General features: G+C 45.8%; 1 protein-coding gene across 1 annotated transcript in view; it reads left to right on the top strand.

The window, feature by feature from the left end:
• Positions 1–4,956: 4,956 nt before the first annotated feature.
• MAGOH (mago homolog, exon junction complex subunit) overlaps positions 4,957–17,586 on the top strand; it is a 121,837-nt gene continuing 109,207 nt past the window's right edge. The window contains exon 1 of the mRNA XM_069642169.1: positions 4,957–5,278. Within this exon, the coding sequence (XP_069498270.1) occupies positions 5,191–5,278 (88 nt within the window). The 5' untranslated portion in view covers positions 4,957–5,190. The remainder of the gene's footprint in view (positions 5,279–17,586) is intronic.

The raw sequence follows: 17,586 nt of genomic DNA on the forward strand, positions 1-17,586 counted from the left end.
CACTACAATGGAGAGGGCGCAGAGACAAGCAGTCCCGCGACAGCCCCAGTGAAAAGGGCCCCAAGCAAAGGGATGTTCCTAAATGCTACAGGTGTGCCAGCACCAAACACATGGCGAATGATCGCGACTGCCCCACCAGAAACAAGGAATGCTCGAAGTGTGGCCGCATTGGTCACGTGGCTCCTGCATGCACGTGGCGGGAAAAGACCGTTTCCCGCGTCGATGGCGACCGTGCTTCAAGCGACAAGGACGAACCACAGTACAGACCGATGGTAGTCATGGTCAATGCTCTTCACGCCAGGAGGGAAAAGCCCCACTGCACCATTAAAGTCGACGGCATGGAAACACGTGTCATGGCGGACTCTGGATCGGACCTCACTATCCTTCCTATAGACACATACAAGGAGATGATGGGAAAGGCTAAAGTGGAGATCAGATCGACCCGGCAAAAACCGACGGTTTTCGCTGGTGCAACCGTCGACCTACTGGGTTACATCAGAGCCCAAATTGAATTCAAAGGGAGGTCTACCAACTCCAAAGTGTACTTCTCAACCAGAGGGCCGGCCGTGCTCGGGTGGGATGATCAACACAGACTCAGCATCAAACTAGACCCCAGCACTCCGGAACAGGTACTCATGGTCTCCTCAGCAGCAGCGCTAAACTTCAAGGAGATGTTCCCAAGCCTGTTTTCCGAGAAACTGGGGAAAGTGAGAGACTTTGTTCACAAGATTCGTTTGTACCCCAATGCTGTGCCTGTGAAACACAAAGTTAGACCGGTGCCGGCCACGGAAAGACCAGCGTTAGAGGCCCACCTCTGGAAGATGGTCGAAAAAGGGACCATTGAGACCGTGGAATCCTCAGAGTGGCTGAGTCCGGTGGTTCTAGTCAAGAAGAAATCCAGCAACAACCTCAGAATATGCATCGACTTGCGGAGTCTAAACCTAGAGGTCGTTACCGATAGCTTCCTGCTCCCCATTATCAGCGAAATTATCTTGATGATGAAGGGGGCAGCTATTTTTTTTAAGCTTGACATGCGTGACGCCTATCATCAGATTCCTTTGCACAAGTCTTCGCGCCCCCTTACGGCGTTCATCACTCCATTCGGCACCTTTCAATACACCCGCTTGCCGTTTGGGCTGTCCTCGGCAGCGTCAGCATTCCAGAGAATGATGAATGCCCTCCTCAAGGCCGTCACAAATGTCTCATTCTTTCAGGATGACATCCTCGTGTATGCCAAGGACAACGAGACTCATGACAAGGCCCTCAAGGCAGTCCTGAGCAAACTTCAGGAAGCAGGAGTTCATCTTCGCCACGAGAAATGTGTCTTCCGAGTGAGAAAAATAGAATACCTTGGGTACTGCATCTCGAGCGAAGGTGTGAGCCCCAAGAAAAACCTGATGGAGGCCATAGCGGATGCCCCGGCTCTGAGGTCCAGAGAGGAACTCCCCTCATTCCTGGGCCTAGCGGAGTACTACGCGAAGTTCGTCCCAAGGTTCTCCGAAACCACGTCCCCCATGAGGGATCTTCTGAAGAAAGGGGCAACCTACTCTTGGGGCCCAGAGCAAGACGGGGCCTTCACTGAAATCAAACGCAGAATTCTGCACGCACCTTGCTTAAAGCCCTTAAACCCCGAATGGGACACCTGCATCACTACGGATTCAAGAGCATACGGACTGGGGGCCACCCTGATCCAGAAGAAGGGTGACACTGAGAACATCGTGGCATTTGCATCCAAAGCACTATCGCCAGCGGAGAAGAATTACTCCACCGTGGAGAAAGAAATGTTGGCTTGTGCCTGGGCCGTCGACTACTTCAGGTCTTACGTTTGGGGCACGAAATTTCGGTTGGTCACCGACCACAAGCCCCTCATCCACATGTTGAGCCCAGGTGGTACCAAGTCTGCCACCCCGAGACTGGCCAGGATCGCCGCAAAACTCCAAGAGTACACGTACGAAATAGCCCACATTGCCGGCTGGAAAGACACATAAGCGGACTGCATGTCCAGGCTCCTGAACCAAGACGCCCCTGGGACCACATTCCTAGAAGACGAATGCGTTGTAGCCTCCATAGGCGACTTAAGGAACGGCGAGTATATGGACATGAGTGAGCGCCACTGGCAGGAGGAGTTCGAGCAGGACGATGCCCTCAGGCGCGTAACAGCCTTGGTCCGCGGAGGGTGGCCTGATGAAAGGGCGATTCCCGAAGGCCTACGCCCTTACTGGAAGGTGAACGACGAAATCACTGCCATGAACGGTCTCATTTTGAGAGGCGACTGAGTGATCCCGTCCAGCGGGATTCGCAAAGTGATACTATAGAGAGCGCACTCAGGCCATTTGGGGTGCAACATGACCAAGTGCAGGATACGCTATGCCTACTGGTGGCCAGGCATGGATCAGGACATACGACAAATGGTTGAAAATTGCCTCGAGTGCACCAACAGCAACAAGCGCCTGTCCGTAAGACAAGCCCCCATGCTGCCCAATGAGGTCCCCAAAGGGGTGTGGTGAAAACTAGGTTTGGACTTCATCGGGCCGCTGGACAGCATGCCCCCAGAACATAAATACGGGATAGTCACAGTTGACTATTTCTCAAAATGGGTCGAAGTTGACTTTTCTTCGGATATCACCACCAAAACAGTCATTGAAGCACTCACCACCATATTCCAGTGCAAGGGCCTACCGGAGGAAATTGTGATGGACAATGGGGTCCAGCTGACCTCTCGTGAAATGGAGAAATTCCTCTAACTCAACAACATCCATAAGCGAAGAGCAAGTCTCTACCATCCACAGGCCAATGGCCTGGTCGAGCGCTTCATCAAACAGGCGCTACAACTAGCGCATGCCTCGAGCCTAGACCCATACAAGACAGTCAAAGTGGCCGTCGCAGCCCACCGCATCACTCCCAACGCTGTCACCGGCGTGTCACCTTTCCATCTGCTAAGGGGGAGAAGGGCAGAATCCACATTGGTACCAACGTGGCTCCAGCAAGTGAGAGCTGACAAAGAAGTGGACATGGAAGATGTAGTCTTTCATATGCAGCGGAGCAAGGAGGCCATGAAGACTTGAGGAGACATGCGGCGGGCTGCCCACCGCACATCAGTTAACAAAGGCGACCTGGTCAAGATACGGCTTCCCCACAAGGACACTGTGACAGGCTCCAGGTACAGCAGTCCCATAGAAGTCGCTGCCAAAGGGCCAAACCACATCTGCACCAGCGACGGAAGGAAATGGAACCTAGAAAGGGTGGCCATGTACCGCAGGAAAGAACCTTTCGAACAGCCACGCTGGGAAACCGGAGAAGACCAAGACCCTCCAGAGCCACCTGAAAGCCTTTGCCAGACAGAAAGGGACGCCTCGGAGTCATCCTACGACAGTGAGTTCTGAGGCAGCAACTCTCCCGCTCCACTCAGAGAGCTGCAGCGGAAAGCAAAACAAGGAGGATCTGAATCACCCGCACCCCCCCAGGAGTACTCCCGCAACCCTGCTCCATGTCTAGACCAAGGCAGACCGCAGAGGGAGAAAAGGAATCCCAGCAGGTTTGCAGACTTTGTCATGGGATGACCCTCTGTCCTTTTCCCAGTAAAGGAGGTGTGTGGGGACATCATGTGATCGCGGGAGCACGGTCTTGCGATATCTCGTACCGAACGTGATCTCGCGGACCCGCGCTCCGCAAGCGGGGCCTTTGGCGCCAGTGTGAGGCTGTGTGAGCGCCAGACAAGTCGGTCTGGACAGCGCTGCTCCAAGTGAGGAGCCAACGTGACTGAAGGCCCAAGCCAGTACCAGCATACATGCCAACCCTCCCGATTTAGGCGGGAGACTCCCGATTTTTAAGTGAAAAATATTGCTATTTTTCACGGTCTCCCACCTAAAATAACTGTAGCCCCAATGCATTCCTATGGGGAAATATGCGTCTCCCGATTTCCCTGTGGAAATCTCCCTCCCGGGTGCATCTGAATGTTGGCATGTATGTACCAGCTCACTTCCAGGGCGTAAGTCCAATGCCAAGGGAGGCCTCCTGAGCATACATGCCAACCCTCCCGATTTAGGCAAGAGACTCCTGATTTTTCAGTGACAAATATTGCTATTTTTCACTGTCTCCCGCCTGAAATAACTGTAGCCCCAATGCATTCCTATGGGGAAATGTTCGACTCCCGATTTCCCTGTGGAAATCTCCCTCCAAGGTGTGTCTGAAGGTTGGCATGTATGCCTGGGGGCCCTGGAAGTATACAGCGTGCAGCGCAAATGCACACCCTGCCTCCAGTGCAGATAACTGGAAGGCCTAGCCAAGACTGTGACATACATGCCAACATTCTGACCCACCTGAGAGGGAGATTCCGTCTGAAAAATCGGGAGACAACATTTTTGCCATAGGAAATGCAATGGGCAAATATACATTCTCGGCGGGAGAACGCATAGCTCTCAACTATTTGTGTCGCAAAGGCGGGTGAAAACACCCGATTTTATTTTTGGCGGGTGAGAGGCCCATTGAAATGAATGGGCGTGCAGGAGGCTTGGCGGGTGAGTCAGGTGTTTACAAGGCGGGTGACACCCGCCAAAAGCGTGTGAGTTGAGAGCTATGCGAACGTGAAAAATAACAATATTTTTCACGCATAAATCGGGTGTCTCCCGCCTAATCCGGGAAGTTTGGCATGTATGCTGTGAGTACCTGCCCCGTCCCACGCATGGACTATTGCAACCCCGCGTTTTGTTAACCAATAAAGGCAGTTACAATTACCCTGCCGTCCTGGCGTCCTTATATGCCACAACAGTTAGGTAATTGAATTTTATATTACCATTCAGAATTATACATTTTTAACATTTGAACATCTTTCCATATTGTGCTGTGTATTTTAGAATGCTTCGACGGTGCCAACAATGATGTTTTGTATTTTCCTGTGATGTCATTGTTATAGGAATACAGAACTTTGTTTAACCCACTTATTTTTTTTACTACTGAGACTGTTTACTTTCTGAACGGTGGATTGTGTTTCCTATCTCGGTCTTTTTTTGTGAGGTTAGTTTCTGACTTCTCTCTGCAGGCGGTGGTGCTTCTTAGAGTTTCCAGGTCTGGCGGCGCTGGCACGTCATTATCCTGCGTCCCTTTCTTCCTCTTCTTGTGCTGTCTGTATCTGACTCCCTAGGCGGCCACGCCGAATTGCTGCAGTCGTGGGTCTGATTCTCAACGGTGGCCATGGGCAGCGACTTCTATCTGCGCTACTACGTGGGACACAAGGGCAAATTCGGGCACGAGTTTCTGGAGTTCGAGTTCCGGCCCGATGGTGAGTAGGTGAAGCCCAGGAGTTTGCTGACCCAGTGCAGGAATTCACTTTCACTCATCGCTGGTATTTCTGGAGTCAGGGCTCTTGACTGTGGGCGAACGTATGCGATTACATTAAACTCGTCTGTGCTTTCCAATATTGTCTCCTGTTGTGTAACCCTACTTTGTAGCTCGCCCATTTCCTTATTAAAGGCTACTTTTGAATACTTTATCACGTGTCGTTCGAATCAAGACTTTTACCACCTTAAATTGTGTGTTGATCGGTTGAAATGTTATCTTCCCAAATTGCGGATACCGTAAATATTGGGAACGCCTATAGATTCGCCAGGGCCACTAATAAGATGTATGTATTCACATCTGCTGTGAGTAGTCGTTTGCTTCTAATATGCTGGTAATTGGTTATGGCATTGCCAAGGAACACCGTAAACTGTCCTACAGCAAAAGTCATTGGCCTTTCCCCAGAGAGTAGCCCCTCTCAGCCTGCATATTCTGTAATTTATCGTTTCGCGGTGGGTGTTTCTTTACCACGCCATAATAGCGCGTACCCGGACAGCGTTGCCAGGTTGGAGGAAAACAATACGCACAATGGCTCCTTAAACTAAGTGGTTTCTGAAATGATTAGGCGCGGGTCAATATAAAATAGCGCTTTATTCAAGTGTTCCCAGGTCACCCATTTCCTCCACCAACTGACATCCCAGGATTCCAGTTCCAGAAGGCCACGGCCTGCAATGGAATACAGATAAGTCAAACACAAACATAGTCTCTACAACAATATAGTATTGCATAATTAACAAACCCAATTACAACAGACTCCCATACAAATAAGATGATAAAAACAAGAACACTGCAGAGGGGTCTCAGAAGAAACATAAAAAAATAGCGTAAGCCTTTCATGGGGAGAACAGACATAATGTTAGAACACAAAGCTTTTTTTCTAATTATATTTTTCGGACATTTGTTGTCTCTTGTTGTATGCCGCTAAGATAGCACAGCGGGTTAATCTACAGGTTCGCATCTTGGCAAGGCCAACTCAGCCTTTCATCCTTCTGAGGTGAATAAATGAGTAGCAAATTCGGTTGGGTGATATTGCGTATAAATGTTATATGTAAAGTACTTTGGCGAAAGCACTTTAAAACGAACACATCTTCTAATCAGTTCTTTTATGTATGGGATTTATAACCACGTTCCCTTTGCTCTTTTGGTCCTTGGCTTCTCTAGCCCATTGCCCCACACCTTCTTGGTGAGTCACACTCCTAATCTTTCCCCCACGTATAGTTAAGTAGCACCTTGTAATGATTGTGTGCCAGTCCATGCGTTTCCCATTGCATGCTGAGACTTTCGTTCTTCTCAATATAGGTATGGACCTACAAATCTCTGCATGCCAAGTGAAAAGCGCTGACTCGTTTATGGTGTCGTGCATGAGCTGGCCCAACCTGACAGCTATGCTCTATTGGGTTGCTCCTCTTGTTCGTCGACCCATCTGGTCCTTGGCTAGCATGACCACATTTTCAAGTGTTAAAACAGTGACGGCCAACAACATATAAAGACTGCCCCCTCCCTCAAACTTCCCCCAGTATTTCAGCTTTGCTTCACTGTGCTTACTGCTAGTTACATAAACGGAGCTTTTGCTCTGATATTAAAGGCCTTTCTGTTTATTTCCCAACCAGTCTCTTTGGCACAGTCAGTTCATGCTTTCGGCTACTATCTGCAAGGGTGCAGGGTTCGAAATTGAGGTGAGCTCGGAGCTATTTAGCTCATGCTTGTACGCTAGAAGAGCCTGGTTAGCTTGGCACCAACATCTACCAGGAGCTACCTTTTTGGTTCCCCAGACCAATGGATGCCAAACAAACACACCTGTGCGACGTTAACTCTGCATTTGGGACCATTTATAAATATTCACATCTATGACATTTTGAAGCAAAAGGGACTGGCACAGAGTGCGCGACCTGTCACTAATTCTTAGTCATAAAAAACAAGTCAATTGTTAAGTTTGTATCTTATGTGGAAGTTAGATTTATGGAACACTGTGTACTGCAGGGGTTGACATTGGAATTCATGGAGCAGGAGCTGGAAGTAGCTCCTGGGTATCAGGATTTTCCTCTGACCAGGAGTTACTCATTATGAACCAGAGCTGCCTAACTTTCCAAGGAGATAAAGCTAGAATTTGTACATATAACCAATGATGTTTACATGTCGTCTTGAAGTTTACTAATGCACCCTTTTATGCAAATTCCAAGACACAGAGTTAACATTTAGATGGGTATATTTGTGTGCCACTAGTTGGCTTTGGGAGCCAAAAGTAGCTCCTGCTAACTGTTGGTGTCAAGCTAACCAGGCTGTTAAATGCCCTATCCAGAAGCTAAATAGCTCCCAGCAACTTCGAACCCTGCGTATCTGGTTCTCCAGTGGTAGCTCCTAGACACTGGTTAATTCCGGATACGCAGGAACTGCTTCTAACTCCTGCTCATCTAATCTTAATTTCGATCGCCGAGTGTGGCGGTTCGCCCATCCTGCGATGTAAAGTAGTTTCATGTTTATAATTGTTGCCGACACTCCCTTTACCTAAACCCAGGATTAACTCTTCAAGTAGGGGGACAGAAGTCCCATTTCCTGGACTGCACCGGCAAATCCGTGACGTCTGGTAGCCCTATCCTTGGATAACTTGTGGGTTTCTCTCCTCTTGTTCTTGGCACCATGGTGCATCATTCCTCTGATGCTTGGCTGTGGTTTTGTGGTGTAAAATTGGCTCTATCGGTTGCTAGGACATGGTACATGTCCTTCTGCATTGTACCACAGTCTCATGTTAGACCAAGTGGCGCTACAGTTGGCAATGTCTTTGAGGCGTCCGTTGGGGCAGGGTACAGTGCTATACATTGAATAAATAACAATAAATCAAAGTACGGCCAGCTGGTGGCAAGGGTAAGTGCAGACATCAGGTGTCAAGTGCTGATAGGGGGACTGTAGGGATACAGAAAACAGTCCCCAAGTGCGGGGTTTGCCAGGAAGGCCGTCCAGGTGTGCGACTGGTGGGGGAGGGGATGTGGCCCCAAGATCAGAGGGTGGTCAGGTAACCAGTGCAGTTTCAATTTCAGCCATGAAATTTAGCAGAGGAGAGAAAGCAGAAGCAAAGAGAAAGATTTTGAGGTGCTTCCGTGACCGGAGATGGTTCTCCTCAAGTTTCAGGGAGGCTGTTCCACAGGGAGGCCCCAGTGTTGGTATTTTCAGTTTGGAAAAACCGGCCACTGCAGGAGTTTGCTTCTGGGTGATGTGGGTCAGTGAGTGGCGTGTAGTTGCTGAGGTCCATGGGAGGCCTTGTGTGTTGACTATATTGTGAGTTCTTGGGGGTAAGGGGGGGTGAAGTTTTGCTTTAAGTGCATGTGGGTTGTTAGTTGATGTATGCAGGGGGCGTAGCAAATTGTATGTGATGTGGGGGTTTATCCTTGTACCAGATTATAGGGTTGTATCACTGTTGTGGAGTGATTAACAATTGGCTCTCTTTCACTGGTAGGCCAATCTGCTCGACCCGTGGATCCCAAGCCAAGACTCTGTACCTCCTGTTGGTCCTCTTTGCATTAAAGCTGCATGCTTGTCTTTGAATATAGGCTATGCTGTGGTGAGTCAGGTTGGCAAATCAGAGACTGTTTTTAGTGCTTTCTTGAAGGTCAGGTTTTCCTTTGTGTGTATTCCCTTTGGGAAGGAGTTTCAGAGTTGTATTGAGATGTAGGAAAAGGCTGATTCACCCTATTTAATTTTGAAATCTTGTGGTGTTTTGAGATCTGCCGGTGCTAGACCTCGGTTCTTTTTGGTCTATAGATAAATATTTGTTCTTGCAGGAATGTTGCTCCTTGGCCATGAATTGCTCTGTGAACAATGCAACATGGTTTGAAATGGATCCTGTTCTTGAAACCATTGTCGTAATCTTATTTCTGGTGTGATTTGTTCCTCTTGCTGAGTCGTCGGAGGAGTCTTGCTGCTGCGTTCTGGAACATTTTGCTATTTTTGGTGAGGTAGTCTAGTATTCCAGGGTAGATACTGTTGATGTAGTCTAGTCTTGACATGATGAGAGAGAGATGATGGCAGTTGTTCTGTGTGGGAAGGTGAAAATGGGTAATAGCTGCTTGATATAAAGCAGGTGGAAGAAGCATTTCTTTACTTTACCACATTGACTCGAGGTCAAAGTGTTGGTTTTTTAGTTTTGTCCGGGTTGAGTTTAAGGTTGTTGTTGCTCATCCAGGCGTCGATGTGTTTGAGGCAGTTGGCGAGGGTTTGGTATCTGTCCTCGCTGGTTTTGCTTGTGTATTTGCGGATCACCTGCTTAGGTGTAGCGTGTCGATCTGTGTCCCTTGAGGAGTTTCACGAGTGGAGTCATGCAGGGGTCGAAATTCAGGTTTCATGAGTAGGAGCTAAAACTAGTTTGTGGGTATCTGATATCGCCTAGTAGGCCCCTAGCAAATCTGTTTTATGCAAAATGTAGCTTTTTGTCCATTACATACAACCATTGATGCTTTAAATGCTGCTTAATACACATGCCCAAATACGAAAAAGTCACATAGGTAGGTTTTTATGGCACCAGTTGGAAAAGCAGGAGCGAAATGGCTCCCAGCAATTTCGAACCCATGTCATGTAAATGTTGAAGAGCAATGGTGGGGCGGGGACGAGACTTGTGAAACTCCACAGGTGAGCGTGCATGATGTTGAGCTGAAGGGTGGTAGTCAAGTGATTTTTGTTCTTTCGGGAAAGATTTCATCCACTGTGCTGCAGAGTTGCTTATCCCTGCTTCTTGAATCCTTTTGATGAGGGCTGCAGGATAAACTGTGTCAAAAGCTACTGAAAGGCCTGATGGTATCGGGCGGAAGTGAAGTTTGAGTATACATTTGTTTGAATTTCTAATGCTCATATCGATAAGGAATCGCCCAGAAATTGCATCTGAGCACAGATTTAATAACGCTGGAAATAAAGGAATAAAAAGAATCGGAAGAACAAGTCATTCAAATAAGTCAGATTTCAACTTCTTCTAGAATAGGGTTAACAAGTCAGTATTCTGGACGTCAGTGGGCAGCGAATTCCAGATACGACGGACAAGCGTCCGAAAAGCAGATACGATGGACAAGCATCTGAAAAACGAAAAGCATCTATCTCCAAGATGAACAAACCTGGAAAGGGGAATGTTAAGACGGTTTAGCCCAGAAGATCTAAGCGGACGCTGTGGGCAACAGACATTTTGGAGGCAAGATAGCTGTGGGCGAGGGGGAGGTGTTGTGGATGCATGTAAAAATCAGACACATGGTCTTAAAGCGAATCCTCTGCTGAACAGGCAGCCAGTCTAGGGTCCTACGAAATGGAGAAACCAAAGCAAACCTGGGGAGACTGAAAAGGAATCTATCTGCAGCATTCTGAGCAACCTTTCAAGGCAATGGATCTGGGCAGTTGGAACACCCAATAAAAGGGTTTCACTACATATTATCCCCTCCAAAAATATTGCTGTGTATATATGGTCGTCTGGAACGGCCATATGCGATATTTTGGGGCGGGGGATAATTTTGGGGAGTTTTGGGAGTGGGGGTGACCCCCCCGCTCCTTTAAAAATAATGCAGGTGTTGTGGGGGTGTCCCCTGCAGGTTCCATGCCTTAATATTGCCGCCAAAAATATGGCGATATTTCTGCATGGGGATATTAACACATGGAACCAATAAAATTACATTGCAGTAATCCAATCTGGAGTTAACCAGAGTGCCTACGACTGCGGGAAGGTCTGATACTGTGATAAGGGGCAGCACCGGTTTCAGCAGTTTAGGTTGGACGTAAATAGTTTTCACAACTTCGCTGACATGTGAATTGCAACTTCAGGTTGCCTGCCAAATACAACCGAGATTTTTGACCTTGGTAGAAAAGATGGTGGGTACATCAGAAAGAGCTGGGTGATGAGTCTCTGACTAAAAGGAAGTCGTTTGTATTTTGTCCAAAAAAAAAAAATGACCTTGGTTTTAGAGGGATTAAGTTGAAGCTTGTTTTCGAGTATCCAACATTTTTTTTTCGCAGGCTAACACCTGGTTAATGGCTTCCCAGGGATTCTCGAGCCTGGCGTAAATTTGCGTGTTACTGGCGTATGAATGATTGTTAAGATTAAACTCACGAAAAATATTCAACTATGGCTGAATGTAAACCATAAAGGGGGCGATAGGACTCCTGTGTTACACTGCAGAGAACGTGTAGGGAATTGGAGTAATTGAGTTCCTATCTTTCGTACTTGAGTCCGATGACGAGAACCACCTCGCCGATTCCTCAGAAACCTCAACATTGGCAAGGACATTGTGGTCCAATATGGGTTTTTTGTAAGACGGGCCAAGTAGGATGAAGCGCACAGCCTTAGACAAGTGAGGCATTAACAAAATCAGTGATAAAAACTCTGAAGGTGAAGGAACGTTGCTTGGCAAGGTAGAATTTCATCACCATTGGCTGTGGTAAATGAGAACTTCTGATGAAGAAGGGAGCACAGCTTCGATAGCAGGGCTCAGAGTTGAGGGGAGCTCTTTAGCTCCCGCTTGTACCCTAGAAGAGCCTGGTTAGCTTGATGGCAACAGCTACCAGAGCACTTTTCGCTCCCCCCGCCAACAGATACTGAACTAATGCACCTATGAGAATTAGTGAACTCTTTGCGTTTGGGACAATCTATAAATAAAGATTAGGACATCCATAAGACATTAAAAGCATAAGGTGAAATACAAAATTGACAACATTCTAAGTTTGCATCCTATGTGGAAGTTGCCAGTATGCTACGTACTGGCTCCTAGTTCCCTAGTAGTAGCTTCTGGTTACTGTTTAGTATTGGATAGCCAGGAGCTGCTTTTAGCTTCTGCTTCTCCAATCTCGGGGTTTGAAATTGCAGTGAGCTGGGAGCTATTTAGCTCCTGCTTCTAACTAAGAAGAGCCTGGTAACTTGAAACGTAATTTATCAGGGCTACTTTTAACTCCCCAGGCCAACTGACACTAAACAAATATACAGATGTGATATTAACTATGTATGTTTCATAATATGAATAAAGGTGACTCACGGACAAACTGGGACGCTTAAAGCTGACGAACGTACATCATGGACAGATATGAAGTGGTTGCATATCATACACAAATTTGCGGTGCACTGTGTATTGGCGAGGTAGCGCCTGCATACAAGTGGATGCCCAATACCCAGGAGCTGCATTTAGAACCTGCTGATCAAATCTCATTTTCAACCCCTGCCATTTTAGATGAAGGGTTTTGTGGATTTGTAAATTGTCAATATTCTGTCATATGAGATTGACTTTTGTCATGAAGAATTCATTAAATTTGTTAGCCAATTTAGGCGGCAAGACCGCAGTAAGTGAGGTGCACACAGGGGAAGTAAAAAAGTCATTGTGGTAAAAAGTTCCTTTGATCTGAACTCAATCTGGTTTTGAAGAAATTGGCACTTGGATGATGGCTCTCAAATTTATAAAACAGGAATCCTAACGTGGCAACCTGGAGGTATTTAAAGTCTCTAGATTTATGCCAGGTTTTCTCTTTATTGTGGTAGTCTTTCTTCAAACTTGGTCAGAATACCATGCATTATTTTGGTGCTTAGATTTTTTTTATAGCTTTGACTGGTGTTCAAATCACACACCTCCCATATAAGATCCGACATATTAGTCGGATAGTATCACTACAGTGGAGATCAGGAGAAAAAGGGCACTATCCAGAGGTTGATTGTAGGTCTGTGATGGTGTTCACATCTTTTTTGCTGCTTGATAAGGTGCTTATCCCATGATAGACCTACATGTTCTATCGTGATAAGAAAGGTATCAACAAAATGGTCCGACCCTGTAACTGGTTTATTCTCCTGATGAGATAAGTTGTTCCCTCTACACATGACTAAATCTAGACGGTGGCCAAGGTGTGGGTAGCAGTCGCTGTAAGTAGCGAAAGACCCTGGGTTTGGAGGGTATTGGTGAGCTTCTCTTTATCATGAGTGTCACACCATATATTAAAATTGCCAAGGATTAATACATTGGAATAGTGAAGAGCTTCTAATTCCTATAAAAAGCTCACAATTATCTAAAAAAAGTGGCACTGGGTGGTCGGGAACAGAGTACTAGATGGTAAGAATCATTAGGAGAGAAAGAAATAGAGTGGAAGCATAAATTTGGGCGATGTCGTTCCAATTCAGAGTGAAAGTTAGACCATTTTAAAACTGACTTGGAAATAATGGCAAACTCCCCTCACCCTCCCCCGCCCTCTTTCTGATGACTATTGTGCCGTTTTATTTGGAAGTTCCTGGGGACAAGTGTGCAGTGAAGTAGTGGTGAACCAAGTTTCGGTTATAAAAAGTCAAGTTTTGACGAAGTGATAAGATCATTCAGCTGTTAATTTTTTTTATGGCGATATGGCATTTATTAATGCTGCCCGTTGGAGTTCATTTTAAGGTCTTCCCTGATTAATAGTCAGTAGTCATGCTGAATCAGTTCCTCTCATAGGCCTGAAGATGACTTGTCCCTGGTCCAGTTAGGTGGTTGGTTTACATGTGCGTGTATCTGTCCATATACATAGGTTTTTAGCAATTTGGCCCGGTAACTGATATCTGCCCACGGTTGGTGGAGTTATCTTTGAGAAGAGGTTTAACGTAGGCAGCTTTGACGATCCTATGTACGTTTCCTGTTTCCAGCGACTGGATCATGAGGTTGTGGAAGTATTATGCAGGCATCTCTTGGCTGAGGATGTTCTTGTTGATGTCTGTTGGGCAAAGTCTACTGGCAAGCCGGCTTTGTTGCTTGTCTTCACTACTTTAGTGAAGCCTTCTGTTGATCGATGTGAAGTAGTTTTAGTATTGTGGATGCCTCTGGGGTTGGGTCGCTGGTTTTACTGATGCTTATGTCCTTGGGCATATAGTAGATGACTTGTTTGGTGCATGACTTTGTGGTGACCTTGTAAACCACTTTAAAACAGAGGCAGTTGGAAGATTATTGCAAGATATTTTTCTCAACTCATTGATGTTCAATATCTTTCTCTGTGTGGTTTACTTTCGCCTGTGCCATTTAATAGAATTCTGATTCTACCTTATATAAGATCCTATGGTGCAACATCATTCAGCAGGTGCTCTCCAATTTTCACACATTTGTCTGGCTTTAGAGAAGGAACCCTGGATTTCTAATATTTCTTTTCTCACCATGATTCTGCACTTCTAATTATATTCATGTATTTCTATTTCCTCCTTATATTTTAGTTGGCTATAAATGGGTGGAAATATCCACCAACGAAAGTAGCGCTTACCAGGGGTTCAAAACCTCAAGTTGCAAACTGCTAGCCAGCCAGAACAATTCACTCGCACCTCATTCTACAAATGCATTTCTTAATTGCTGAGTCAACTGTAACGAGCTAGTGGCAGGTGCAAATCTTGGGCCCTGGCGCTTACTATATTTAAAGCAATTTCTTAATTGATGTTATGCTGAAAAATGTAGCCCGTTTATTAGAATTTGCATCTCAACCAGGAATCCTTTAATAAACCTAAAAATAAGCTGTTCCTGGCTATATTTGAGTTTCAAATAATCTCGCCTCTGCTTCTCTGTTAAGCCCCTTGATCTGTATCGGCGACTTCATTCTGTTGCTCCCTTTGCAATAGTGGATGTGTCAAATTGGCAACACCTAGTTTTAGGCAGTAATTGGGTAAGGGTGGTAGTGCCTGGAATTACAGGCATAGCCGGTACATTTGTGGTACCTTGAGAAGATTCTTAGTCTTCGGTTTTCAGCTTAATAGTGAATGCAAACAATCAATCCATACCTTTTGGGACTGGCATAAGGCAGGCTGAATTGCTCTGTGTCGTCGTCAATCGCTAAATGAAAAAACAGTTGCAGCATCTAGCCCATGATTAAAAATGTGGGATCATTTGCTGTTTAAATGTTTTTGTTAGTGCCTTTTCGACTTACCAGCCTTTAGTGGTTTGTCCCCCACACTGAAGTATTTATGAATAATGATGGTGCAGCCTTTTCTTGAGGTTGGATTGTTTGCATATTCATTGGTGGAATCTGGCTTGTACTTTGTGCGTCTGGTCACTGTTGAAAATTAACTGAACAGGTGCTACATGGACGAGTTTTCTTTTCTCTTCACTGAGTTGATTGTGCATGATGTCATAAGTGGGTTTACATGCTTCACTTCAAATACACGCGTAGATTCGTCATTTTCAACTTTTGGTCTTCAAATAATGAGGCAATTGTGAATTATTTGTCTTAGAGCTTTTGGTGTTCTAGTTTGGACGGTGCAAAATACTCTGGCACCTGAATGCACAAATGTTTCATCAAACATTTAGATTAAATAATTTAGCTTATATAGTTTGTTTTAATTGAGAGTTCGAGAGACCATATATACAGCGGATATTGAGAACATTTCCATATTGGATATTTTCCTTGATTCAGCAACTAAGTTGGTGTGACGGGGTCGGGGGCATAACCCTATAGGTGGGCGGGGGAGAGGAAGGGACCCCTCACAACATGGGGAAGCGTCCTTCCAGGGTGTATGCAAGAGCCAATCCTTCCCCAGAAGCAGGGATGTGCGTGTTAAGAGGGCCCTAGTTCCTGATAAGTCTGTGCACTCAACCGCAGGCTCCAGAATGCAGTTTGTCCCCAGCAGGGGCACTCAATTAACGTCACCAATGCCAAACGCAGGTCTCTCCTTTTGATCTCTGGATTACCGACTCCATGGAACTGCAGGAAGGTGATGCAAATGACCAGAAACGGGCCACAGCAACCGTACTAAAAGGGGGGGGGAGGTGGGGCTAAAGAAGGCTTTTAACATCATGGTTCCGTGGGGAAAAAAGAAGCAACAGATTGTCACGGGAGTGTTGGTGCAGACAGAGACCTATGGGATGTGGTAGGAAGCGGTCTCACTTCAGAATAAATGTGATGACAATTCGAATGATGCAGAAAAATGTCCTTGCTAAAGTCCTACATCTGACTAGAGAATAATCGAAACGCACCCTCATCTTCTCTAACCCGGCCACGCGGGCAGCAGGTGGGTGCATCAGGTTGTGGTAGAGATGGACAGAGGAGGTGGCTACACCCCCCACCTCCCCCATGCATCTCCCCTATCTGTGTTACGTGCCAGCCATTACCCCAAAGCATGCAAAGGAAAGTAAAAAAGCTTCTCCTCAAAACCAGAAAATCATCAGAGGCGGATGACGCCGCTCTAACGCTACACAACCATTCCATCCATGTCAGGATATTATGCATCCAAAACTTTAGATCCCGACGGGGGTTGAAACCTTGTTAAACAGTGAAGGCAGCCCCTTCTGAAAAGTTCAGTAAAAGTAAATCATGGATTGCCGACAATATCCCTGTGCTCCCATCCCAAATATCCAGCTGCACACATCCTCCATGCAGTTATTGGCTATTGAACATCCCCAACTATCCCATCCCGTTCTGAACATATGGGGTGAAGGATGTAAACAAGTAAATATACAGTGCAGGATTCCAGGACTCTGAAATAAAGCCGGTAAAGTATAAACGTAACAAAGGACAAATGGTTTCCTAATTTAGGAAACCTGCGCCCCCTGCACACTATCAAAATGGCCAAAGCCTGTATGTAGTTTTTTAGGACATATTTGTTACTAAACAAATACAGAGAGATCCTTTTAGTTTTCTTGGTAGTGCTTGGTTTTATGAATTCAATGATTTTATTTTCCTTGCAGTCGCAGGAAAATTTCTCTGAGATAACCCAATTAATATTTGACAATTCATTTGTTTATCTAAAACAGATTTATTCAAAATTTGACAAATATAATTTTTCAGTTTTGATCTGGCCCAACGCGTTTCGAGTATTGCTTTCACTCTTCATCCTTTAGACTCAAGATCATAATTTAACAAAGAAAAAGGCATAGTAACCATGTACTAATGCCATTTACCTTAATGGGTCAATGACAACCCAATGAACATTTCCTAGTTTAAGGCAATTTATAGTGTTGAATAAATCAGTATTGTGTCCACTGATAAATGACTAGCTCAAAGGTTCCTATTGTGAAAAAAAAAATACTGCTGTGGTGCCTGTATAAGCATCCTGTATGTTTACTTGCATATAAAGAATTTTTAGAAGGTGTGAGCTGTGTTTTCCAAGGGCGTCCTTCCTGACTGTGGGCAGCCCCACCATAAACTGGTTGCCAGGATGGTGGGGAATCCTAGGTCATCCTAGCCTAAAACAAATTATCCGGATAAGATGGTGCAATATGGTGACATAAATGGTCAAAAACTACTCAAAAGTAGTACACTTACTTGTATCTGTTATTAGAATTGATATAATCAAGCCTCTATTTG

The sequence above is a fragment of the Ambystoma mexicanum genome, chromosome 1q (assembly GCF_040938575.1).
Source record: "Ambystoma mexicanum isolate Mex_15411 chromosome 1q, UKY_AmexF1_1, whole genome shotgun sequence".
NCBI classification, from domain to species: domain Eukaryota; kingdom Metazoa; phylum Chordata; class Amphibia; order Caudata; family Ambystomatidae; genus Ambystoma; species Ambystoma mexicanum.